We start from the raw sequence: 24,857 nt of genomic DNA on the forward strand, positions 1-24,857 counted from the left end.
TTCTAATCAAACTCATCCTTTCGTAGACCGTATTCATCTTTTTTTCAAGTCATGCGTTCTTTTCCAGCTCGGATTCATTTTGTAGAAGCCACGAGAGTGAAACAGCCTAAATATAACTTGAAGTATTTCTTGCAAATTATTTCGGGGATTACTATGGAAACTGGATCAAGACGATCGGACAAAGTTACTTTTGATACAATGTAAAATCTGCAAGATCCAGAAGCTGCGAGACTTTGTTGATCATGTTGGAATTTCAACGATGACTACCGATGGAAAACAAACCCAGCGAACTGTTTTGTGGCCCTTTATGAGGGTGAGCCGTTGGCGACGAAGGCCCACGGATTTTTCAGTTCAAAAGCAGAAACCGGACCGTGAGGTTGCCACCTCGGATTACCACTACCACTGTATATATTTTTCTCTGTATATGTACTTCTGTTATACATCACTTATTCTACTGGATACGTGAATGTTCTGAAGTATTACATTGAATTAAAAATAAAGTGTATTAAAGTTTTAATTCAAAACCTTTCAACAGATCAGATAACGCTGACCTTACTATTTTTACCATACCCAATAATGATCTAATTTAAAAAAAAAAAAAATTCGATTCTTTAGGAGAAGTAGTTTCTTCGTGTTTGCTTTTAATTATTTTGTTGCAACTAATAATCGTACAAATGAACGTATTACCACTGCAAAACAGGTATTTTAAGTTTATTTTTACATATACAGGGTGTTCTATTTGAGGTTGCGAAGTGACACATGTCCTTCAGTGTTTCGAGTGGAGAGTCAAATTGCGTGGACGATTTCAAGGTTAGTTCAAGTTCATCTTGCGTTTTTTATCATGAACCTATCTTTCTTTTATTACGAAAACGAATTCTACGTTAAAAAATGTGTAACTTTTGCTTAAAACATTTTTTAAAGGTTCGATATATTTCATGTAATTAATTGATTTTTTACTAAAATGACAACGTTACTTTCTTTCATTATACTAAAACAAAATATTACAAACAGAAGTTGTCCACCTTTTTACGTAGAGTGATTAAATCGCTGTTTTGCTAGTAGCTTTAACTCCCTCAACCAGCTATACTCTCAAAGTTTCCACCGACAACAATATGTAGACTGTTCTTAAATTATGTTACTTTCGGGAATGAGAGGTTACTGAAATTATGTAAAACAACTTTTTCATTAGCGCAAATGCAATCTACGGTTTCGTTTACGAGTTATTGACAAAAAACGCTAACCAATGAGATGCTAGATCGGCTGACCAAGTCAACGATCGACCAATCTAACTCGTCTCTTGTTCATCAGCAGTTTTCATTAATAATTTCATTTCATTTCCTGAAGGTAACATAATTTTGGAACATCCTATATATAGTTCAAAAAGTAGTAAATTCGAAGGTTGGAATATCTAAAAATGTTGTGCGTATCAACGAAATATGAGATCAATTTACGAGATTTATCACTTACATCAGAATCGAGGCTTCACGTTCTCGTGAGATATTTAAAATACTGCAAATTTGATGAAAACACTGAATAGCAATGAAAGCTCTTACGGGCTCGTACTTCTCATTACCACGTGTAGAAGTGAAACTTCACATGATTAAACTATATTTCGAAGGTAAAAAAATATAGCTATAGATTCTATTTACATAAAATAGTACGAAGATCAATGTCAATTGTTTTCCTTGTTGCGAAGTTAGTCGTTCTATCTAATGATTTGTAAAATGAAAGATGTCAATGATGTGTATGAGAATGACACGGAATGGTCCATCATTAAATTGTGAAGACACGTCGCGACAGACGCAGCGATTCTTCTCTAGTTCATCTCATGCCGTGAATCGTTCAGCTCGTCCTCCTCGGCAGGAACAGTGCTAACAAACCTCCAACTGAAATTAAACAAATAAATATATAAGACAGTTAAACAATTACATAACAAAACAAATTTATGCGAATGTGCTATTTTTATTATGCCAGCCCTAGAAGGATGGAAATTACAGTCTTGTGCACATGCAAAAATTACCATTATAATGAATAATTTTATGATAACTTATAATGAATAATTCCATTTAAATGAAATCGTCGTTATTTTCGATACAGTTGTCTACTTCACGTTATAAAATGTTTTATATTTTGATCTTTTTATGTCGCATTATTCATCTTAAACGACTATCACTTTCGAGAAAGAAAACAATTTCCTTTTCTTCTCATTCAGATATAGTTTGTTGTATTCAATTCGGTGAATTGTTCAGAAATGAATAAGAAGCGACGAAACATGGTAAAACCACACTGGATATTTATTATGTGTTCACAAGATATCAAAATGAATGTAAATTTGATCTTTTTGCACACCCTATTATTGAATTAACAAGTTTTTATTCTCTCACCCCCACCCCTAGACCTAGGCACATTGAAAATGATATTGTTTTAAGTATTATCCATAGAAAAATCTCTTTTAGATCAATTTTTTTAAGACAGAATTTTATTTTAAGAAAGATAGAAATGGAGAGAGAGAGAGAGAGAGAGAGAGAGAGGGAGTATTGATTTAAACAAATTGATGTAAAGATTTCTTTTTGTTCGACATCGCTGCAAAGATTATTTCTTTTGCCATGTTTAAAATAAAAAAAATAACGAAATAATCCATGACTCTAAATTACTATTTGAATTATTTGAAATACCTAGTTTTTTGTTATTCTCATTTCCAATTAATTTTACAGAGGTCTATATTTTCATCGATTGATAAATTTAAGAAAACGATCTTTCGCAAATATCTGCAATCTATGGACAAAAATCGTTTGATAAATATAAGGTTGTTCCAGGTTTTCTCGACCGTCAACATATTTTTACATCGAGCGAAAATCAGTACATTATTATCTCGCATTTTTCTTTTAATTTTTTAATATAACATGTTTATATATTTATATGATGTTCTTTCTTATTTTTTCTGATATAATTTGACCGAAAACACCTCAGACACTATGTATAATTAAATTGTATACCTGGAAATTCGTTAAATATAGACTATATATTTCGAACAAAAAGCAAACTTTAAAATTAATGTAATTTTTATTTATTACGTTGCAACCAAGGTCGTGTTTCTATGCAAATTTATAAAATACCACTATTAATGTACAGAAATGACATAGAATTGAATTTTGCCAGTCTAAACAATTTTATTTGAACAAAAAATAATTTTTGTGGAAATGCTGGACGAAATGATAGCACATGTAACTAAACTCTACGAATGATATTTAATAATTAATATTTTCGGGCTACTTCTTTACATTTATTAACAGTCATCGTTATATTTGGCAACGATTTATATAATTTTTTAATATTTTTGCTTTAATTACTCCCACTCATCTTGAATACATTTTTTTCGTTCGACAACATTTTTAAATCGCTTGTTATTTACATAAACAGGTCGATTCAGATTTCCACAAAAAATTTTAACGATACGACTTTGCTTGCAATAAAAAACGCGATTATTTTCTCAAAAAAAGTACTTTTTTACTATTTTCACAGCGTGCGGCACAGTATTATTCTGCTGAAAGCATATACAAGAGGACGCCGGGCGATTTCTTATAAAAAAATATGAAAAAATGTGAAACAGTTTTTTTGTTCGCGACTTAATTTTTATTCTTTGAATTTTGAAAATTTGCCAAGATACGGTTTGTCAAACGATGTACATCGCCTAGGATCGCAAGAGCGGATTTTACAAAGCAAATGTTCATATTAATAAGGCATTAAATAAATTAAATAAATTAATAAAGCATTATTCGTTGATTTATTGCTATACGTAATTTAGATAAATGTGCAATCATTTTGCCCCACTGTATTTCCATAAAGATTCCCTTTTTTCAAATAAAATTGTTTAAACTGACTGTACATTCATAGCAGTATATTATTTGATTTGCATAGCCTAATTTTATATTATATACATTTGTTGTATCTATTTATTAACTTATCTATTTTTTTTTTGTTGAACCCCCGCATAAGATGGTAGAAATGTAATTACCCCCGGGTATTCTTTGTAAGCCCGGGGGAACAGTTATTGATAAATAAATTTCGTAGTATTTCGCAAACAAAACTTTGATTTCAAATAAATAAGAATTACGTTAATTTCAAAGTGTACTATCCTTTTATCCAACAACGTATGATTAAATCGTATATGTGGAAAATGGTAAAATACGAGCTACGTGCATACAAGTGAAATTCCACTTACGGATTACTAGACTGCCGACCAAGAAAATTGGTATTTCGCAGCTAATGTCGAGCAACATTCCGAAAGCCAAATTGCTGGCGATCGCTCCGATTCTACCGAAGAAGGTCATCATACAGATGGCAACGGCGCCCACGTGCGTCGGAAATATGTCGACCACGATACTCCCGATTACGAAATTCGCGGTGACTATTGTCAGCGAGAACACGCAGGTCACCATAAGTATCTGCAGGGAAGACTGGACGAAGTATATCGCGAAGCCGAATACGCCTGCCAGCAGCATCGTTGTCACTGAAAAATCAAATAGAACCAGCATTTACAAATTGTTTAAGGAGAACCGCAATGCAATTACTCGATCATTTTGACCCGCCATATCTATTTAAGTCGTCGATTGATTATTTATTTCTTAACAATTAAATCAAACAAATTACAATTACACTAAGAACAGCAAAAAGACGAAGAGTCGATATAGTACTTTCTAATAGTAAGAAGAATCCTCTCAAATATGTTATGAAAAATTCATGAATAAAGCTGAGAATTATCATAAAAGTTGACGATTCTTTAATTGTAAAAATAGTCGGTTGTTTGAGGATTAATTGCCAATTATTTGGAATAAAATATTCTTATGCTCATTGTTACAATGTTGCATGTATTTCTTTCTTCGAGAATTGCACTTCGTCGAAAGCATCGATCGTTCAAACCAGAAATTACAAAAACTGGAAATTTTATTTCTTAACACGTTCCGTGCCGAACTGTATTTAGTCGACTCTTCATTCATCAATCGACACTTTAACAATAAATATATTATTTGTATTTATTATATAATATCAATATAACTATGTAGTAGAATTGTGATGGATCCATTCTTTTGGTGAAAATTAATTCTACGATTCTAACTTGTCATAAAACAACTTTTTAACGCATTAAATAGACATTTAAGCGTATACGTAACACCAGTGGTATACGTGGCACGGAATGTGTTAAACTTGGAAGAAACGTACTTTTTAATCTCGTAATATTAGGTTGTCCCATAAGTTTCTTCCGCGCTACGCTATGAGTGACTCTAAGTGGCTGTATTTATATAAATATGCAGGCTTATCTCTTAGCCGCTTATGGCATCGGTTTCAGTCGTCCCAGAGCTCTTTCAAAGTATGTTTCGTTGGTGATAAAGTCTCTTTTAAAAAATTTTCTGCACCGTTCAATATGGAGAGCCAAAAGAAGCATTTGCGACATGTTATGCTTCATTGCTTTAAAAAAGGCAATAGTGCAAAGGACACTGCCGACGAGATTTGCACCGTTTACAGGAGTGGTACTATTAGGACCATCCGCAATTGGTTAAAAATATTTAGAGTTGGCAATTTTGAGTAGAAAATCCGCGATATAGTGTGCGTGAGATAGTGGATGCCACTAATATTCCCAAGACTACCGTACATAAGCATTTGATCAAGATGGGATATGCGAACCGATATGAAGTTTGGGTTCCACACCTACTGACCGAGACCGGCCTTATGAACCGCGTCTCTACATGCGATTTGCTTCTTCAGCGACATGTAAACGATCCTTTCTTAAAGAGGCTTGTCACTGGAAACGAGACTTGGACTTTATACCAAATTGTGCATCGAAAATGCACTTGGTCTAAGGAAAATAGACCTTCAATTGTTGCCAAGCCTGGTCTTCGTCCGAAGAAGGTTCTTTTGTGCTTTTGGTAGGACAGGGAAGGTGTAGTGTACTACGGGCTCCTTCCTCAAGGTGATACGATCAATGCTGACAAATATTGCAATTAACTGGATCAATTAAAAAGCCGTCATAGCAGAAAAACGACCCGAATTGGCGAACCGACGAGGCGTCGTTTTCCATCGCGACAACGCAAGACCGCATGTTGCGTTGGCCGTAATGCAAAACTTATTATAGTTTGATTGGGACGTTCTACCTCATCCTCCTAGCTCCCCAGACCTTGCTCCATCCGATTATTACTTGTTCCTCTCCTTAAAAAATTCTCTCCGTGGTAAATCTTTGAAATTCATAAGCGAAATAAAAACGCACCTAGATGAATATTTTGCAAATAAACTTCAACAATTTTGGAAAGAGGGCATAATGAGGCTTCCTGAGAGATGGAAGAAGGTTATAGAACAGAACGGTTCATATATAACATAATAAATCCACGTTAAACAACAAATGTCGTGTATTCATTTCGCATCAAAAAAGGGAAGAAACTTACGGGATACCCTAATATATGTATAGGTAATAAACTATTCGGATTCATATTTGAATGAACTCTTGGTATTTATCAATCTGATTCGTTGATGCCCTAAGTGGTATACAAAATTTTATGAATCTTGTTTTTCTTTTCTCGTTCACATAACACCTTTAAAACCATACTGAGAAATCCTGGAAAAATGCCACCGCGAAGCTAAACGAACGAATATAGTAAAATAAACACAAACCTAAAAAACTATTCGGAACTAAGGGATTTTATCGGATTCGATAGTAAGTTACGATGGTATGCATAATTATAGACTCAAAGTAAGAAAAAGAAAGAAAGACAGAGAGTTGTCTAAAGATAATCATATTTGTAAATTTTCATTTTCTATTATTTCTAATTGGTATAGTAATATACGAATATGATATTTTGTCGTATTTCTATTTAAATATCATTAAAAATGTAAAAATTATTTTGAATCTATAATTATTGACACCATCGTATTTGAAAGCTATACGATATTAGATCCCATTTTATTTGATCATAGCCACTATTGGTCAAGCGCTATTATTGAATCTTCTAGTTATTTTATTTCGTTGATGTGAAAGACTAAATATCTGTTTTCCAAAATTTACTCGAATGCTTAAACATCGATGACAGGACAATATTTTATCCTGACTTAAAAAAATAAAGTAACATCCATATTTAACAAGTTATTAAAATAAAAATCTCCATTACAAGTTGAACAAGAGGTCGATAAAAATTACTGTACCACAGAATCTTCAATTTTTCAATACTGTTATGTATTTTGTAGTAAGAGAACCCTCTTCCCTGAATTGGAAAAAATGATCCAAAATGATATGCACTTTCTATTCTACTTTAAAGTAAGGACAAAAGTATTCGGATATCTTTTAACTGCTTATTTTAGTTTTTTTAGATGTAAAATTGATCTAATAGTTCTTTTTTCTAGATATTTTCGTTTACGTAATTGCGTTCGGCGTACGTTCTATCTTGACGTTCTATTGTATAAAAATGCAGGTTAAACCGGGGAAAAATGTTTCCCTTAACCGTGAATTGAAATCGACCATATGACGTAATTGGTTGAAGTTGTGGTGTATTTCGAACAATTAAAAATTGTCAAAATCGCAGTTTTCCACGATATTCAGCCAAAAAGTGTGAGAGATCTAGAAATTTTGTTATATTTCGACGCCAAATAGTTTAACTTTTCATTAACCGATTTCGAGTAAGTTTTCCGCTTAAGTTGCCGAGATCTATAAAATTGTTTAAAAAAGACATAATCACTGTTCAATAAATTGGTTCTTCTATCTATTAAAAAAGTTGAAGTCGTTCAGACCAGTTTTGAGAAAGTTGGTGCGTTTTGGAAGGTTACGCTTTTATCGTTGATTACGTATACAAAGTGGTTCAGAAGACGCGTTTAGGTATAATTATTTGCATACCTGGAATTGTTCTTCGACCGACACGATTCGCCAGGAAACCAGACGCGATATTGCCAAGTAAGCAAAACGCATTGATGGTCAGCGAATTAATAAAAACCATTTCATCCATGTGTGGACTGCATTCTTTCGTGGCGGTCTGAGAATCGACCAGAATACTGGTCAATGCTGTTTTCGAATCGTTTTCATCGATTAATCTGCACACGCTCATTGTTTGATTCGGATATAGGCTTTGGTAGTTTTCGAAACGATTGAAAAGCTCTGGTAACCATAGACCGAAACCGTAATACCTGAAACAGGATTGGATTATCGAGTTACCGAATTAAAACAGTTCGAGAATAAGAATCGAATTAAGATACATCGGGATCAACGACAATGATTTCTATATTAACCCTTTGTACTGGAATGGCGACTCTGCGGCGCCATTAAAATTGCTCTAACACTACATAAAATTATATAAAAAGAAAATATTAGAAGCCAGAAAAATTAGTTTACATTGGCAATTGAAATGGCTTCGAATGCAAAGGGTTAACTGTATTTGTACCGTAGGGATCACTGGACACTTTTAAAAATTTTAATACAACGCTGCTTTTATCAAAGATGTTCAGAGACATATTTTAACAGAATTTTTATGAAGTAGGTCATAGGCCATTTCAAAAATTTTATTTCGAGCCTTTTTGAACTCGTAGAATTTTTATGGATCTCATATCAAAAATTCAAACATATTTATCGGTGAATTAGTAAGTAATGCTTCAAAAAATATATAAAGAGATAAAATGTTGGAGATGATTAGTCTGTTTAAGTAAAATTTAATAAAAAGTTGTAACGATACAGATTTTATGAAGCAAAGATTGTTAATTGCGATGGTACCATCCGTTGTAGCAGTGTTAAATAACAGTTAATATTTTAAACAGAAATAAGGACGACTGAAGAATTGTTTATATTACATTTGAACAGAAAAAATTATTCCTTTCGTGATGAAACTTACCCAAACATGTTCATGAAATAAATAGCCCAAGTTAGAAGCGCATATTTCAAAAGTGGCGGCGATGCAAGGCTACGCATTTGTTTCCAAATATTCTTCAGTAACTCTGTTATCACTCCAGATTTGAAATAATTCGTCTTATTGCTATTAATATTTACAGTCTCATCCGGCAATACAATTTTTACCTAAACGAGAGAAAAGAAAATCATTCGTTTTCCTTTTTATTCTTTAATCTTGATGTTTTATCATGTTTCATATTATCGAACGGATCTTGATTATTTGTTACTCCGATAGTAATCTGTGCCCATAATTATGAAAGCGGTCTAGGTCAAAATTTAAAAAAAAATGAGTTTATCAGTTACTTTACGCCATATTACTTTAAACTATATTTATTCAATCTAATTTTTACGATATCGTAAAAAATGAACCATTAGATGGTGGTTGTAATTTCAACATTATATGAAATTCATTTAGTGTTAAAAGTGGTCTAAGTAAAAAATTTTCAAAAAATTATATAGACATAACTTGAAAACAGCGCGTGGCCCTCTTTGACGCGTTTCTGAACTACATAATAACTACCCAAAAGCACGTAATAGCTTACAATGATGCTTGTTCAGGCCAAAATCGTAACATTAAAGTAGCATAGACATGGATGAAAATTGGGCAGTCATCAACTAATAATATTGAAACAATAGACCACATATTTTTGGTATCGAGTCATTCCATTCTACCGAATGACCGTGATTTTCGGTTGATAGAAATGAAAATAAAAAAAGCAAATTACTTATGCAACCCTGAGCACTATTGTGAACTGATAGAAAAGTGTAGAAGAAGAAATACATTTTCGATAAAACGAATGTCGCAGCCGGATTTTATTTCAACGAAATCACTGGAAGAGTCAACAACGAGGAGAGGAAAAACTACTGCGGGCGAATCTGTCTCTTGGCTGCAAATACAATGGATGAGATTCGTGAAAAATGAACCATATAAAATGTTCTATAAAACTTCTTTAGATGCTCCTGAATTCCACGTTAAGGATCTTTCAAAGAGGAAGACTCAAAATATATGGAAATATTAAGCTATTTCATAAGAAAAACATAAAGATATTATATGTTTACTACCATACATTCCTCCAGTTTTTCAGGAACATTTTAAAAATCTTAAAAACTCGAAATGATAAAAGTGCATTACTTTTTTAGAATCATTAATAAATGTGCATGAAATATTTCATTAAAGTTTCAAATAAAACTCATAGTTCTTTATTGCTTTAAGTCATTTATAGGACATTCAGTTAATTTTGAAACTGACCCAAGTCAATTCAAACTTTAAAAACAACATTTTCGTATAAAATTTCATATTCATAATAAATTTCCATTAATCAAGACTAATAAAACTCTAAATAAAAAGATCGCATGATGTAAAAGTATGTTTTAATTTATGCAAATGCAATTCATTAAATATCTTGAAAGAAGAAATATATGACTTAGACCACTTTCATAATTATGAGCACATTTCACGTCTATAACTGTTGCCCTTTAATGGCACGTAACGAATATTTGTTTAATATATGGAAACATACTTACAGGATAATTGTCCTCGTGATTTCCGGTATTTATCGCATAGATTTTTCGCAAAATCTTCAACGCTTCCTCTGTTCTACCTTGGGAGACCAGGAATTTTGGACTTTCCGGGTACCGTGTGGCTATCAGAGTTACCATTAACGTTGGAAATCCAATAATGGCCAAGAAGAGCCTCCAAGAATTGTACACAATTCCGTGGAATTGAAATGATATCGGCAACGGTATGATTAGCCAAGCTAAACCTACGTTGAAAGAAAAACAAATTATTATTTCATAATTCATTCATACTATGGAAAGACGTACACTCTCTTTCGAAAGTATTAGGACACTTATTTATTTAGTATAAATTATAAAATCTCGCTCAGTTTTGATAACGTTTACAAGACCGCATCGTATTGTTAAAAATAAATATCATGTTACAAGTGATTGTCGCTTTTCTGTACTTAGTTCATCTACTTAATGCATATCGATTTTTGCTATTTTTCTTTTCTTTAATATGTGAAAACTACAGGGTGTCCCAAAAGTCATTAGCAATCAGGAAATGAAGGGTTCGTAAGGTCATTTAAAGTCACTTTTTCCTTTACGTTAACGACTTATTCCACCTATTTCCGAATTCTTAAATATTTTTAGGACATCCTATATTATATACTTGATACACTTTAATATAATTTACTGTTTTCACATTTCTTAATCTTCTGTAAGTGTTCTAATACTTTTTGAGAGAGATGTATTTTACACTCGTATGTTAACAGTTTATGCGAACAATTGTTATAGAGTCTTATCGCATAAAAAAATTAAATAACGCAACTAAATATTTTCTACAGCTATTTTGCAAGATTCTTGTTTATCTGAATTTTAAAGTTAATGGACTTACACTGATTGGCTTCTGTGCTGTCCAAATGTTATTTTATACACATTTTATATACAGTGTGTTCGAATTTTTTATTTGAAATTTATCAAATATCTTTACTATCTGATACTTCGTTCATTTATTTCTATCATCAGTCTATATAAATTTTGCTTTTTAAATTAGCACTCGTGTGAATTATATTCTTTCGTAAATAATGTTCACCTTTTTACAAATTAAATTATTATTTTTACAGGTTCTATTTACCTTTCTACAAATAAAATTTGTATTTTTTAAAAATGAATGGAAAACTATCAATTCTGATCGGCGAAAGGATTAATTTGACATACAAAGAATTATTGAAACCTACGAAAGGGTTGATTAGATTTGAATGAGCGGTTAATTCTGATGATCAATTGTATACAATACAGTGCATTTGGCTTGTTTTTTTGGCATAATTAACTCCATATTTTATTAATTATTGTATAACTAACTTTAATAGTTTATATTTATCGAATAATATAATTTAAAATTATAATTTAAAATATAATTTATTATATAATATATTATCTTCAAAAGTAAGCTAAATAAAAGAATTAAGATATTTAATATGTTTTATTTGATAAATACAATTAATTGTGACCGAAAACAAACAAAAGGCATTTGGTCATCCAACTACACAAAAATTGATGCTTTTAAAAAAAATAATTGTAATTACCTGGCAATATTAACCATGACAGAGTCCAAAAAAATCCAACGTAACAGATGGTCTTCACCCTTTGTTTTTCTGCGTGGAATTCGCCGAGATACGAATAGACTAATGAGCCAGGTGCACCAATGCTGAGAAATTGGTGAAATAATTACAATTCAAAAAAATTTTGAATCATGTATGTCAATTTTTTAATTGGAAATCAACGCTTCGATTTTATAATTTTATTATTAAGTAATATATTGTTTGCTTTTATACTTGTTTCAAAGAAAAACTTAATATTTCACAAACTTACAAAAATCCGCTGAGAGCTCTGAAAATCAACAAGACTTCAAAACTTTGGGACAAACTTCCGATGATCGCCAATATACCGTCGCACGTCATTGTTAAGAGAAGAATATATCTTCTGCCATAGGCGTCAGCGAATACACCCCAAAAAAGTGAACTGAAAACTCCACCTAAAGAAAAATTACTAACGATAATTTCTCAACACACAATTTCAATCAAAGTTGAGTACGATAAGACGGACAACGCTAGTCATGTCCGGATAAACAAAGTTTTTGATCAGTTTTTTTCGAAAGTAACTAAATAGTATTATTCAGTACATAATTATAACTTTCTGTTTCTATTGAATTATGATAGCAATCCCAGAAAAATTTATAAAAAGAAACTATTTTTTTAGTGATTATAAATATGTTATTTCTTTGTTGTTAAACTCGCTCCAAATTCATCCATTTACAAATTATATTCTATTTGCAAATACAATTTAAACTATTGTAATACAAATAAAAAATCCAATATGAATTTAAAATTTGTATTTTATTATATTTATATTATATTATATTATATTATATTATATCATATCATATCATATCATATCATATCATATCATATCATATATCATATCATATCATATATCATATCATATATCATATCATATATCATATCATATGTCATATCATATATCATATCATATATCATATCATATGTCATATCATATGTCATATCATATATCATATCATATATCATATCATATATCATATCATATATCATATCATATATCATATCATATATCATATATCATACATCATACATCATACATCATACATCATACATCATACATCATACATCATACATCATACATCATACATCATACATCATACATCATACATCATACATCATACATCATATATCATACATCATACATCATATCATATTATATTTATATTATGTTTATATTATATTTATATTATATTTATATTATATTTATATTATATTTATATTATGTTTATATTATATTTATATTATATTTATATTATATTTATATTATATTTATATTACATTTATATGATATTTATATTACATTTATATGATATTTATATTACATTATATTACATTTCTCTTTCATATTATTGTAGCTCTTATCATGAAGAACTGAGTGACCTGTTATACTATGACTTTTAGATGACCTTAAAATAAAAAGGAAGTAATATGAATAAAACTATACTACTTCAGATGTTCCACACTTTAAATTGGTACTATGTAAACTAAAACAATCTATAATAAAAATATATGAATTCATTCATTTCTTTTTTTTTAACGTCTAGGTCATGCTAAAGTCATGATATAACAGATCGTTATATGTATATAAAGTAAAAAATATACCATGCAATTTATAAAAATGAAGCTAACTTTGATTGTTTATAATTAAACCTTTTTTTATAAAATTCTTTTATGCTGCGATCTCCAGCTAACCGAAAACCTCTGTTTGCAATATTTTCCTTTTGGATTTGATGCTCGAAAATCGCAGTAATAGTTAATTATGCGAGACACTCTGTATAAATATTCATATAACTATCATGACAACCTGTGCGTCGTAACAGGATAATGAAGAAGAAACACGGAGAACTTTACCTACGAAAATGAATTCTTGAAAAAACTTTAATTAGATCGTAACCATGGTCATATTAACAGATGACATAACCTTATTTGTACGGTAATCCCAGAAACAATTTCTAAAATATAGTTTATGTTATATTTATATCATTTCGTTCTCGAAACACTCACAAAATGCATCTGATTTAACAAGGGAGGTACTTCATTTGAAAAGATATCATTTTTGAAAGATTGAATTTGCATGTAAAAAAGATGCATATGGATAATAAAAGAAAACGAATATAATTTGAGAAAAAGTTAAATTCACTTGCAATAAGATGACTCTGATTTGAGCAATGATGAATACAATCTGCACAATCTGTAAAATAAATATCAATTTCGCGGACACATATCTACCTTACAAGCTGTGGCACCTACCTCCTGTAGACAACTATCATAGCCACAATATTAATCGACTTTAATAGCGCGAACAACGAGTGGGATGCTATATAAAAACTGTTCTTCAATTTTGCTAATGAAATAAGTGCTATCGAATGGGTCTAACACGTTCGAATGAATGTGTACCGATCGAAGGAAGACGTGCTCCTATCATCCAGTGGAACTGACCTGGCCACATTCGAAATTTCGAAGATATTCTTGGATGCGGTTTATTTTGGAATTAGCATTACTCAAGATAGCTTTCGTTGAAATAAGGAGAATATAGCGTGGAATATGTATACATAGAAATCTCATTATATTACATCTTATATTACGCGGTTACGCAATGCGTTCTTATTTTGACTTGGCAAAAATGATCGAGGAAGTCTTGGATCACATCGGAACAACGATGTCAGTTGCAAAAGACAAAATTCACAGTTTCGCAAATTAAATTCACTTACTTGTAACCATTTGTAAGAAACTTCGTATTCAATTTAAAGATGGAATGACACTTCATAAGTAATTATTAGTATTATCACTGAGTTAATTATAAATATTATTTTATGAAGAAGTATATAAATTAGAATAAATTTAGAAATTGCGTGAAAAAAACGGTCAGTTTTATTTGTGAGAGGGTTAATCTTATATGCAGCAAGATGAATATGATGTATTAAAGTAGTCATTTAGAGTTCAAGAAAGTGAATATACTATACAACTTTCATTTTTAGTGCACAGTTCACTGTTACATATCATGCAAGATTCGTTACAAAATAAACACGTAGCACAAAAAAAATGTTTAATTTGCAAATCTCGTTTGAATTGTCGCAACTCTTTCATGTGAGGTCATTTGCCTATGACCAATTAAATTAGCCTATTTAAGGCCTCGTTTTCGAAAAAAGTTAATTTGATAAATGATGCTATTGAATAGGAATTATCTAGTGAGTCTAATCATGGCTTATCAATTCTATTTCTTATCTTCGTTTTTCGACCTCATGTTTCTCGAGAACAAATGAAAAGATGTTAAAATTTAAGGGTAAAACTTGTAATACAGATTTCCATTTGAAATTAATCCTTTCATAGATCATATTCATCTTTTCGCAAATTACAGACCCACTTCTTTTTGGCAAATGAAATTTCCTTTTCCTTTCACATAAAATCCACTTTCGTCTAATTATTTGCAATAAAATTCATATTAAATTAAAAAATCGAATGACATTTTATAAATTATTATTGATTTTATAATAATGTAGATTCGTATTCAATTTAATAATCAATTGCGTTAATTCAGAAGAATTAACGCAATTTGCAAATAAGTGAATATAATTTTTGATAGGATTAACTTTGTGCATAAAACCTGTAATATTCGTACACAAGAACCTATAAATACTAACTACCTGTCAATTTATTTATGTTTTAAAACTTAATTCCTGCATCATAGATTTATGGGCCCTATAGTGCGAAATCACATTTATTCTTCAGTAAAAGATAATATATTGATTTTTTTGTATTATTGAACTGATGAGTTCACAAAAGTAATCTTACCCACGAGGAAGGCTACGTTAAGAAGACCTTTCTGCTCCGATGATAGTTTCAAGTCGCACTCCGCTGAAGGAAGAATATACGCGTTAATGCCGTTTTGACATCCAACGCAGAGGAACATGGCGCCGCAAAGAAGTAGGAAGCCATAATGAAACCTTCCGTATCCTGTAATTGTTAAACTAAATATAAATTCAGTGGAACGTTAATACCAATAAAAAATTAATTTCTGTTCAGTTGTAGGGGTGTTTCAGTTTAAAGTCACAAGCAGAACATTTTTTTTAAATAACGAATGATTCTGTTTTCGTAAATCGAATGTTTGTAATTTTTTATACGTGTTTAGCTATATTTTAAACTAGCACAGTATACTTTTTATGCAATTATTGTTAATATAATTAACATTTTTATACAATTTCGAGAGGATAGAAATTTGTACAACTGTCAGGATATCTCGACGATACTTCGATCAATTTTCTTCAAATTTTACATAGGTGAAAGAAAATTATTCCAATATCAACAGTAGTCGCTTTTTATTGTACACAGAAGTTTTAATTTTACTGCCTTTCTGTTTTATACGACTGTCCTTTTATTGACAAATATTCTTCTGCATTATCTCACATAATTCACAAGATTTATATGTATAGAGTATAGATTACATTGTATGAAATATTTTAGAACAAATACGATGAAAAAATTATGCCCTACAGAAATGATACTATACAATGTTAATAATAATAAAGATAATTCCATAGAAGGTACATGATGTATTATCTTGAAGTATAATAACACATGTATAAAAAATGTAAAAAATTTAACGTATAAAACCAAGAATATTGTTTAACATTGATAGCTGTGACTGAAATGATATAACTCAAATGTCAAGGATCGAAATAAACAGTTGCTTCTCATTTTTAAACAAATTTTGTTCAATTTTCATGAAAAGAAAAGTGAAATAATATTAACTATGAAAATTGTTCTGAAATATTCTAAAATAATTTTTTAAAAGTCCTTACCACAAATTTTAATTGCTTTTTCGAAGTCTGCTGCCCCTTCTTTTTGTCCGCGGTTATTGTCTGAAAATAAATATCGATATTAAATTACATTTGTTGTTACCCTGCGATCATTTATGCAAAACAAAAATTGTCCATGCTAATTGTAAGAAACGTAAAATCTTGATAAGTTGTATAGAATATAAAAATATTTCCTCTTTGATGTAGTCATTTTAGTTAAAAAATGCATAAAATCCGCAGTCTAGTTATTACGTCCATTTTGTTCGACGAACGAAGGTATTTGCATTATACGACGATAATTTTTTAAAATTTTCCAGTGCGGAATATTATGATTCAGAATTCGCAGCGTTCTATCGAGTCGTTTTTAATTACTATTAGCACAATGACGATAGCGACACCAGCAATTGATCGTAAATGCACGGTGCAATGGAGTCGATTAAATATATCTTTACAAAAGCTTGAGATAATATTACTACGAGAAAACCATTTCATGAAAAAACTTTGAGCCAACTAAAAAAACAATGTTTAAACGCGTTGGAAGTCCAACTTGGAAAATCGGAAAGCCGATTTCTAGACAATTATGAACTACTATTAGAAATGTAGAATTTTTATTTAATTATTCCGACTTGCATATACAATAAATATATATTTTTCATAAATGTATATTCTATAAATAGTTTCAATAACGTTAGAACTATCAAAAAGTATATAAAAAAATTGTTCCAGATGTTTTGTTTTCCAATTATTAATGTCTTATTTTTATTATTATTATTAATGTCCAATCGCTACGGATTTGATGCATCCCTAAGAAAAATGGTAGCCGAAATATAAAATTATAGAAGTCATAAGATAAATTTGATAACATTGTTACATCGTTTTGAAGATTCTAAAATTATTAAAAGAAACAATTTATCCTTATTTCATTACCGTTTCTTATAATTCGCTTGATATATTTTCATTTCACCAAACGTAATATTTGCCCCTTCGAACTAAACAATGTTTTGCTTCGACATTTTTCCATGTTATCAAAGACAAGTGAAACATTCAAACCAATCAAGTTGGTTTGTTCTACATATAAATGAAAACCGGCCGCATTAATCGCCCGGTACGATTGATGACAATAAGGGATAAAAATACGCGAAAGTGGAAGATTTGAGACAGTAAATGGTTGATCGAATTTTTAGAGGTGAAGCATTGGGCGTGTCAGGCGACGATGTCGGTGCTTTTCCATCCTTCTGAATTCAAAGCAGCTTACTGTCAAAACGATCGTTCGCGACTACGAATAATATGACCAGAAATTATGAAAATGTTTATTTAAGTGTCTTAAACAATTTTTGCTAAAATTTCAAGGATGTACATAGTTCGAGGGAATCGCACAATTTTAAATCATCGTGATTCTAATTTAACCTCAAACAAATTAGTTGTATTTTACCGTCTAAATTAATAAAACGAGAAACTCATGTTTTGAGTTTCAAAAGATTTAATAAATTATTGAATGTTGCGAACGAAATCAAAGTACCATGACAAAGAGTATTGAGTAATTGAGTATATAGTAAATATAGAGAATATAGTAAATATAATAGAATATAGTATGCTTTAAAAGGTTAAGAAAGCATTTTGATGATATATAAATTCCATTTTCGTGAGGTAGAAAATAAATTCGAGACTTATTTTCGATTTTAAGAATGAATTAAAAAATCATGCTTGTAGATATCGTCGGAAAATGGTAATTTAACTTTGAGCTCTCTACTAACGATTGCGTCATTTTTAAAAGGCAGACACGACATTATTTATCCGTAAAACGTTTTCATGAAATAGTAAATATTATAAATTTATGTTAGGCATAGAAAGAAAACGCGATGTGTATAGAAAAACCGAATGTAAAGGCCAAAGTCAATTTCAAGTCTGAAGAGGCTAAAATAATATGTACTAATACAAGAGAAAATTATGAAACCGGAAGACGCGCGAACACTATTTGCAGCAGAGCAGAATTTGTAATACGTCTACATAAATAGTCAAATTGAGAAGTAATTAAAGGAACAATTGCAATTGAATATTTTAACGGGTTCCATTCTGCATCTGCATATGCATTCGGACGCGCCCACCTGCGGATCAGTTTGCATATTCTTTCTATGAACAAAATAACATCGAAAGCGTCAGTGAATACTGTCACGACCATAATAGGAGGAAGTAATTATTGCGAGTTCGGTAACAATTATCTCTATGATGTTTCGCTTGATCGTTGATCTACAAAGGCATGCGATAACTAGTCGAGTTCTGTGAAACTTCGAAAAGTATAGATCTTTCTTTCATCCAGAAACAATGTGCAACACTTGCTATTATTAATGTTAAGTTCACGAGACCATTTTTTGATTTACGATTATTAAGTTCGTAAAGATACATTTACAAGTTATTTATTCAATTATTATTCGAGTCAAGCGGTATAAGAAAAATAATTATTTCTATGAAGTAATATAAAATAATTGTTTTAATGCGTGTTTCGATGCGTGTTTCGATGTGGATAACGCATTCGGATAAGAGTTAAAACTATCAGGTGATACAAAATCGAGGAAATTTAATCAAATACGTCAGACTACAGGTAACGACGTAGGAACGCTATAGCAAATAGTTTACTTGATAAGCCGAAATCAAAATCAAAATAAAAAGAACACGTTCGGCGTTCATTACTGACGTAAAATATCTGGCTTCGCACATTTCCGCGCACCATACATGCAACAATCCAAATATCATTAATACATGTTTGTGTGAACAACGTACGTAGTTGCCATCAATGACACAATATCAGGTTTGGCGAAGCACGTTCTCGTTTATCGTTTTTTATTGTTAAGGTCATCATTTTGAAAAAGTTTTTCCTCTACCATCGTACGGCCTTGAAAAACATTGATCAAACTTACGAAAGCTAACATACGCAACTAAGGTCACCAATTTTAATGACCTTAAGATATTTTGTCATCATCAGCGTTCTCTGTCGCGTTTTCCTTTTCGTTCAATAATCAAGGATCTAACATATAACCGCGAATTATTGAATAGAGTTAAGCAAAATTTTATTCGATATAATAAGTAACAGACTACAGACTAAGTTAATATTTAAATTGTAGACAATAATTACATTTTATAGTAAATTAAAAATCATTCGAATAATTCCACAAATGACTTGTTTATTATTTATCTAAAAATAAGATATTACTTTTTATATAAATTTAGATGAAAAGCAAATGATAAGTAATTTTTGTTTTCTTTTTCTTTAAACATGCGATAGATATTCTTTGTAAACTCAACGTTACCACTTGGAGCGATCGAAGACCATTATCTCCTGACACGTTGTACCGAATAAATAATAAATAATAAGCAATGAAGTATTGAATAAGTAATATTTAAAATTGTATTTATAATACATCAAGGACAATGTGTGCAACGTATGTTCATAAAATATCCAAAACAGATGGATATGGTGTAACGTATATGGTGTGAAAATTCTCCGGATATATCGCAGTGCATAAAAAATAAAAAGCTAAACAAGGGAAAAATAATTTTACAGCATAATAGGCTGGACAGTTTTCTGCATTTTACATTTCAAACATGTAAATGTTTAACAGATTGCCAGCGATATCGGGTCATTTCTGACAACAAAACCTTTTACCTTTTTTTAATAATGTCTGAGATGCACTAATTTAGCTTGGATCAATTATTATTTGCACATTAATATATGTAAAGTTCATTAAAGTCTGACAAGACATATTTTTACCATGATAAATATAAAATTGTTATGTTATGTTTATACTATAGTATTATCGCACACAACTGTTCAGTTTAGAATTATTTTATTCTATTTTTCATTTTTTATAACAATAGGTACTAGTCATTATTTACATCCCTATTTCATAATTTTCTCGGCATTTGATGCACGAAGATTCGAGCTTGCATTAAACTTTAATGTACGAATTTTCGAAAATATGAAAGTTAATCAAAAAGAAGTCTATAATTATTCAAGGTTTTATTAACTCGTAATTATAGCGCTTATTAATTCAGTAAGCCCCACCTATTAAAGTCTTTATCGCGTAGCAAACATTCTGTACCTGTGTAAAAATGTAAATTATATGTATACATATGTACATCTCTACCTAACACTTTAAAGCTATTCTTTGCACACCAACAACCGAGAGAGATATTGAGATTAATTAAAGACACATATTACCACGGAATTTATTCTTACATTCTATATTTAGTAACGGTAATTTAACAAAAGAACTAACGAACGAATCAAAATAATTTGTTTCTAACTTTTTTCTATTATTATTACTGAAATTATACAAATGTTTGTGTGCAAAAACATTTTATAAACTTTTTTTTATACATTAAATTGCGTTAGATATTTATAAGATCCAATCAAGATGCAGAACTAACACAGTCGCTGATAAATGCAGAAATAATTAAGCAGCCATCTGTTCAAGTGTTCTAATATCTTCGATATGTTAATAATATTTCAAAAATTTCATTCAACTATGTAAATTATGATGTTAGCATTAAACAACACAATTTCGCTGCAATAAGATTCATATGGATTTGCCATTCAATAACAGATTCATTTAGTTTCATTAATGAAGAATTATTAATTACAAAAATTAATAAGAATTCATGAATCACAAAAATGATATATTCGATGAGCATTAAGACATCTAAAAAATAATTTATAAATTTAAAATTCGATAAAAATAGCAACTCTCTTTATTGATTCAACAATATTTTGCGACGATAAACGTGATAGAATAATTTATATTAGTGCTTTAGAGCCGCGACTCGACCGCAAAGGGTTAATATTTAAAATTATAAGATACAAAACAGACGAAGATAATAACAAATAGAAATAAAATTGAAAAACTTGAATGAGAGGGGAGATATCTGAGGGTACTGGAAATCGTTAACAAGTTACTCAAAGATAATGTTTAAATTTTCAATGTAAAATAATATTCCAAGTTTAGTCACACATTTCTTAATTATTTAATTTATTTATTAATAAATAATTAATTTAGTAATGACAAGTATACACAAAAGATCGTTTAACGTAATGTTTACCCTATGCTAATTGTCAGTGTATCTTTAGATTCTAATTTTTTTTTGAAAAGTAGCTTCACTTTTAAAGGTATTTTCTTCTCTTATTTTTCCCACGCGATTGAGAAATCTATAGATCGTAATTTCTATATCTTAATTCACACATTAATGTAAATTCGATTTAGTTAAAAATCGTGAAGTAACATATCCAGAGATTGATATCAGCCGATGATACGAGTTGTGTAAATTTTAATACACGCGTATAATGGATCCGGAGCGTAAAGGGTTAAAGCAATACAATTAAGTAGAGAAGGGATACTAACCGACAGTAAACGAGAGAGAAGTGATTTGGTTGACCATCGTGGTTCAAAACATTCACCAACGCCACCAATGTCACCAATGTCTTCTATCTGTCACCGCTGACTGAAGACTGTTGGAAAGCAGACAGAATCCGCCGTTTTCTTCACGTGTCGCGCGATCAAGATGAAAACGTCTACGCAATCCTGCGATCCACGGCTGCGTCGCGCGCGCCGTGTCGCTTTAAATATTGTCACGCGGTCGCATGATCGGCCAGCAACTAGTGGGAACACGATTTGCGGGGGCCGAAAAACCCTCTCTACCAATCCTTTCCTCGGAAACCCGCGTGCTAAACTGAATTTTCGTACGCGCTACCCCAGGTATCGCCGACTATACTAAAGTAAGTCAGTATTTCTGACGCATTCGACATTCTTTACGTTCTGATAGTCGTTCAACGATCTTAGAATCCGACCTTGACAAATTTTAATTGAAGATAAAAATAATATCGATCCATTTGAAACAATAGCAACTTCAAGTAATACAATGTTTTGTTACTTTTTTTATTTCAAACACAACCAAAGAAATAATCCTCAAAACAATGAAATCTCTACATTAGGAAACATTTCGAGTAATATGATATGAGGAAAACTATTTCTTCAAAAATCTCTACAAAGGGCTGAAGTGTATTGTTTTATCAAAGAGACAAGATCGAATTCATTTAGATATTTTAACATTTTTATTATAGTGTGAACTTGAAGAAAGTTTATTCAATCGTTTCAAAAGGAAAAGTCTTCATAATTTCAACAATTTGAAATTAACTAATTTAAGACTGGTTGTTAATATTAATCGTTCCACCGCTTCGGAAGATGCATGAAGAGTGTTACTCTTTACAAACATATCTCTTATTGTTAAATAATCGTATAACATAATCAGATCGGATCTTTTATCTTGCAAAAATGTCAATGATAAATAAATGATATGTATAAATAATTGGAGCTAACAATTGGATCACCATGTAATTTCCAAAAACAGCTTCACTCCTATGTTAGATACTTGTAAAATACGATAACATATTACTTAAAGTAGTATTAAAACGTTTAAAATAATATGTCAAATGTACCTAGATCTAATTGAAAGTAGGTTCAAAGTTTTAAGGTTCAAGGCAGAAGTGGGTGAACATTTTTACCTATCACCTAAAAATATATTTCATAATATATTTCATAATACATTTCATAAATCATGAGTTATTTATAATATACATCATGAATATTTTCGAAATAAAAATAATCAACATCGTATAAGTTATTAAATCATTCGGAAAGTTGTTTCGTTTTTCCAAGAGAAAATGAAAGACGATTTTCGAATATCTGAAGTAAAATTTAAAATTTCTCTGATAGCTTTAAAATCTTATGCTCATGGAAGTTCTATTTATTATTGGCAAAATACTGAAATGCTTTCTTTAACACTCTTGCGAAACGAAGTTTTTTTTGAAAAACAAAACTACTTTCCAAACTACCTAATATATTTTGTTTCATTGAAAATGTGACATATTTTCCCTTAGCATAAGTTTGAGTTTTCTCCTGATCCAAAACTAGAACCCGTGGGTCTTCGCCGTCGGAACACGTTCTGGTTATGCTCTATGAATTTCAACAAAACTATAACCAAATCTAGAATTTGTGATATAGTCAACCGTTTCAAAAAATGAGGTCCCAGAAAATCGTCTTTAAAGTTTTTCTCGGGTTATACAAATGTATGTATACGTAGTTCGAATACCTGTAATTTTATTATTTTCTTAAAGTTAGATTTAAGATTTAGATTTAAGAATTAGGTTGCACAAATGAATAAAGCATTTATAAGATTTATTGATTCAGTCGCCCAGGAGCATACTCATATACGACATAATTTTTATTGTTAACAACAAAATTGTACGACAAAACAATGATCTTTCGAAAATTACACAGTTAATAATATGGGGAGTCTTTATTCATTTTTTCGTGGTAAAGAAATACAGGATTGTATAAAATATACGATAGTTGCTAAAGATATTTCGATATCGAAATAAATTTCCGATTTTTTAAAAATTGACAATATTTGAATTGTCATACTTTCCATGGAAGCAATCATACTGTCACAGGTTGCGAATCATTTTCATGTAACAATAAAATATTTTCGTATCATATAGCCGATGTTAAATTGAAAACAGATTTTCTCTTAAAAATACTAAAAACTGGAACGACCCAAAACCTATTGGGAATCATTTTTCGAAAATATTTGAAATGGATGATAATAATAAACGGCTCTGAAATCAAAGGAGTGATTTTTGCGTAAAATTTGTATATTAATGAACATAGTTCGAATAATTAATATTTTAAATCAAGCAGTTTCATACGACACGTACAATGTACTTCTTACGAAGAAAGCTCCTCTTTACATTTTGTTCAGCATTGACGAGATAACAAGATTTACTATTTCAGTAAACGTTGATAAAATGTAACGAAAATCAAATTTATGTATCTTGAAATATCAAAGAATATGTATAGTAAGTGGCGAAAAGTTTCATCAATGTTTTACATTTGAAAAAAGAATTGTTGAAAATAAACGTGATTTTAGTACTAACTTTTTCCAATAAAATTTGTC

General features: G+C 30.5%; 1 protein-coding gene across 1 annotated transcript; it reads right to left on the reverse strand.

Moving 5' to 3' along the window:
• Positions 1 to 1,191: 1,191 nt before the first annotated feature.
• On the reverse strand, positions 1,192 to 22,419 carry LOC144472366 (synaptic vesicle glycoprotein 2C). The gene is made up of 10 exons (XM_078185375.1): positions 22,247 to 22,419; positions 16,857 to 16,916; positions 15,850 to 16,011; positions 12,290 to 12,452; positions 12,004 to 12,125; positions 10,442 to 10,680; positions 8,862 to 9,043; positions 7,877 to 8,163; positions 4,223 to 4,510; positions 1,192 to 1,886 (listed from the first exon to the last, which is right to left on the reverse strand). The coding sequence occupies exons 1-10, from the start codon at positions 22,281 to 22,283 to the stop codon at positions 1,843 to 1,845; spliced, it is 1,584 nt and encodes a 527-aa protein (XP_078041501.1). The 5' UTR covers positions 22,284 to 22,419; the 3' UTR covers positions 1,192 to 1,842.
• Between the last annotated feature and the right edge of the window lie 2,438 nt (positions 22,420 to 24,857).

The sequence above is a fragment of the Augochlora pura genome, chromosome 7 (genome assembly GCF_028453695.1).
Source record: "Augochlora pura isolate Apur16 chromosome 7, APUR_v2.2.1, whole genome shotgun sequence".
Classification (NCBI taxonomy): domain Eukaryota; kingdom Metazoa; phylum Arthropoda; class Insecta; order Hymenoptera; family Halictidae; genus Augochlora; species Augochlora pura.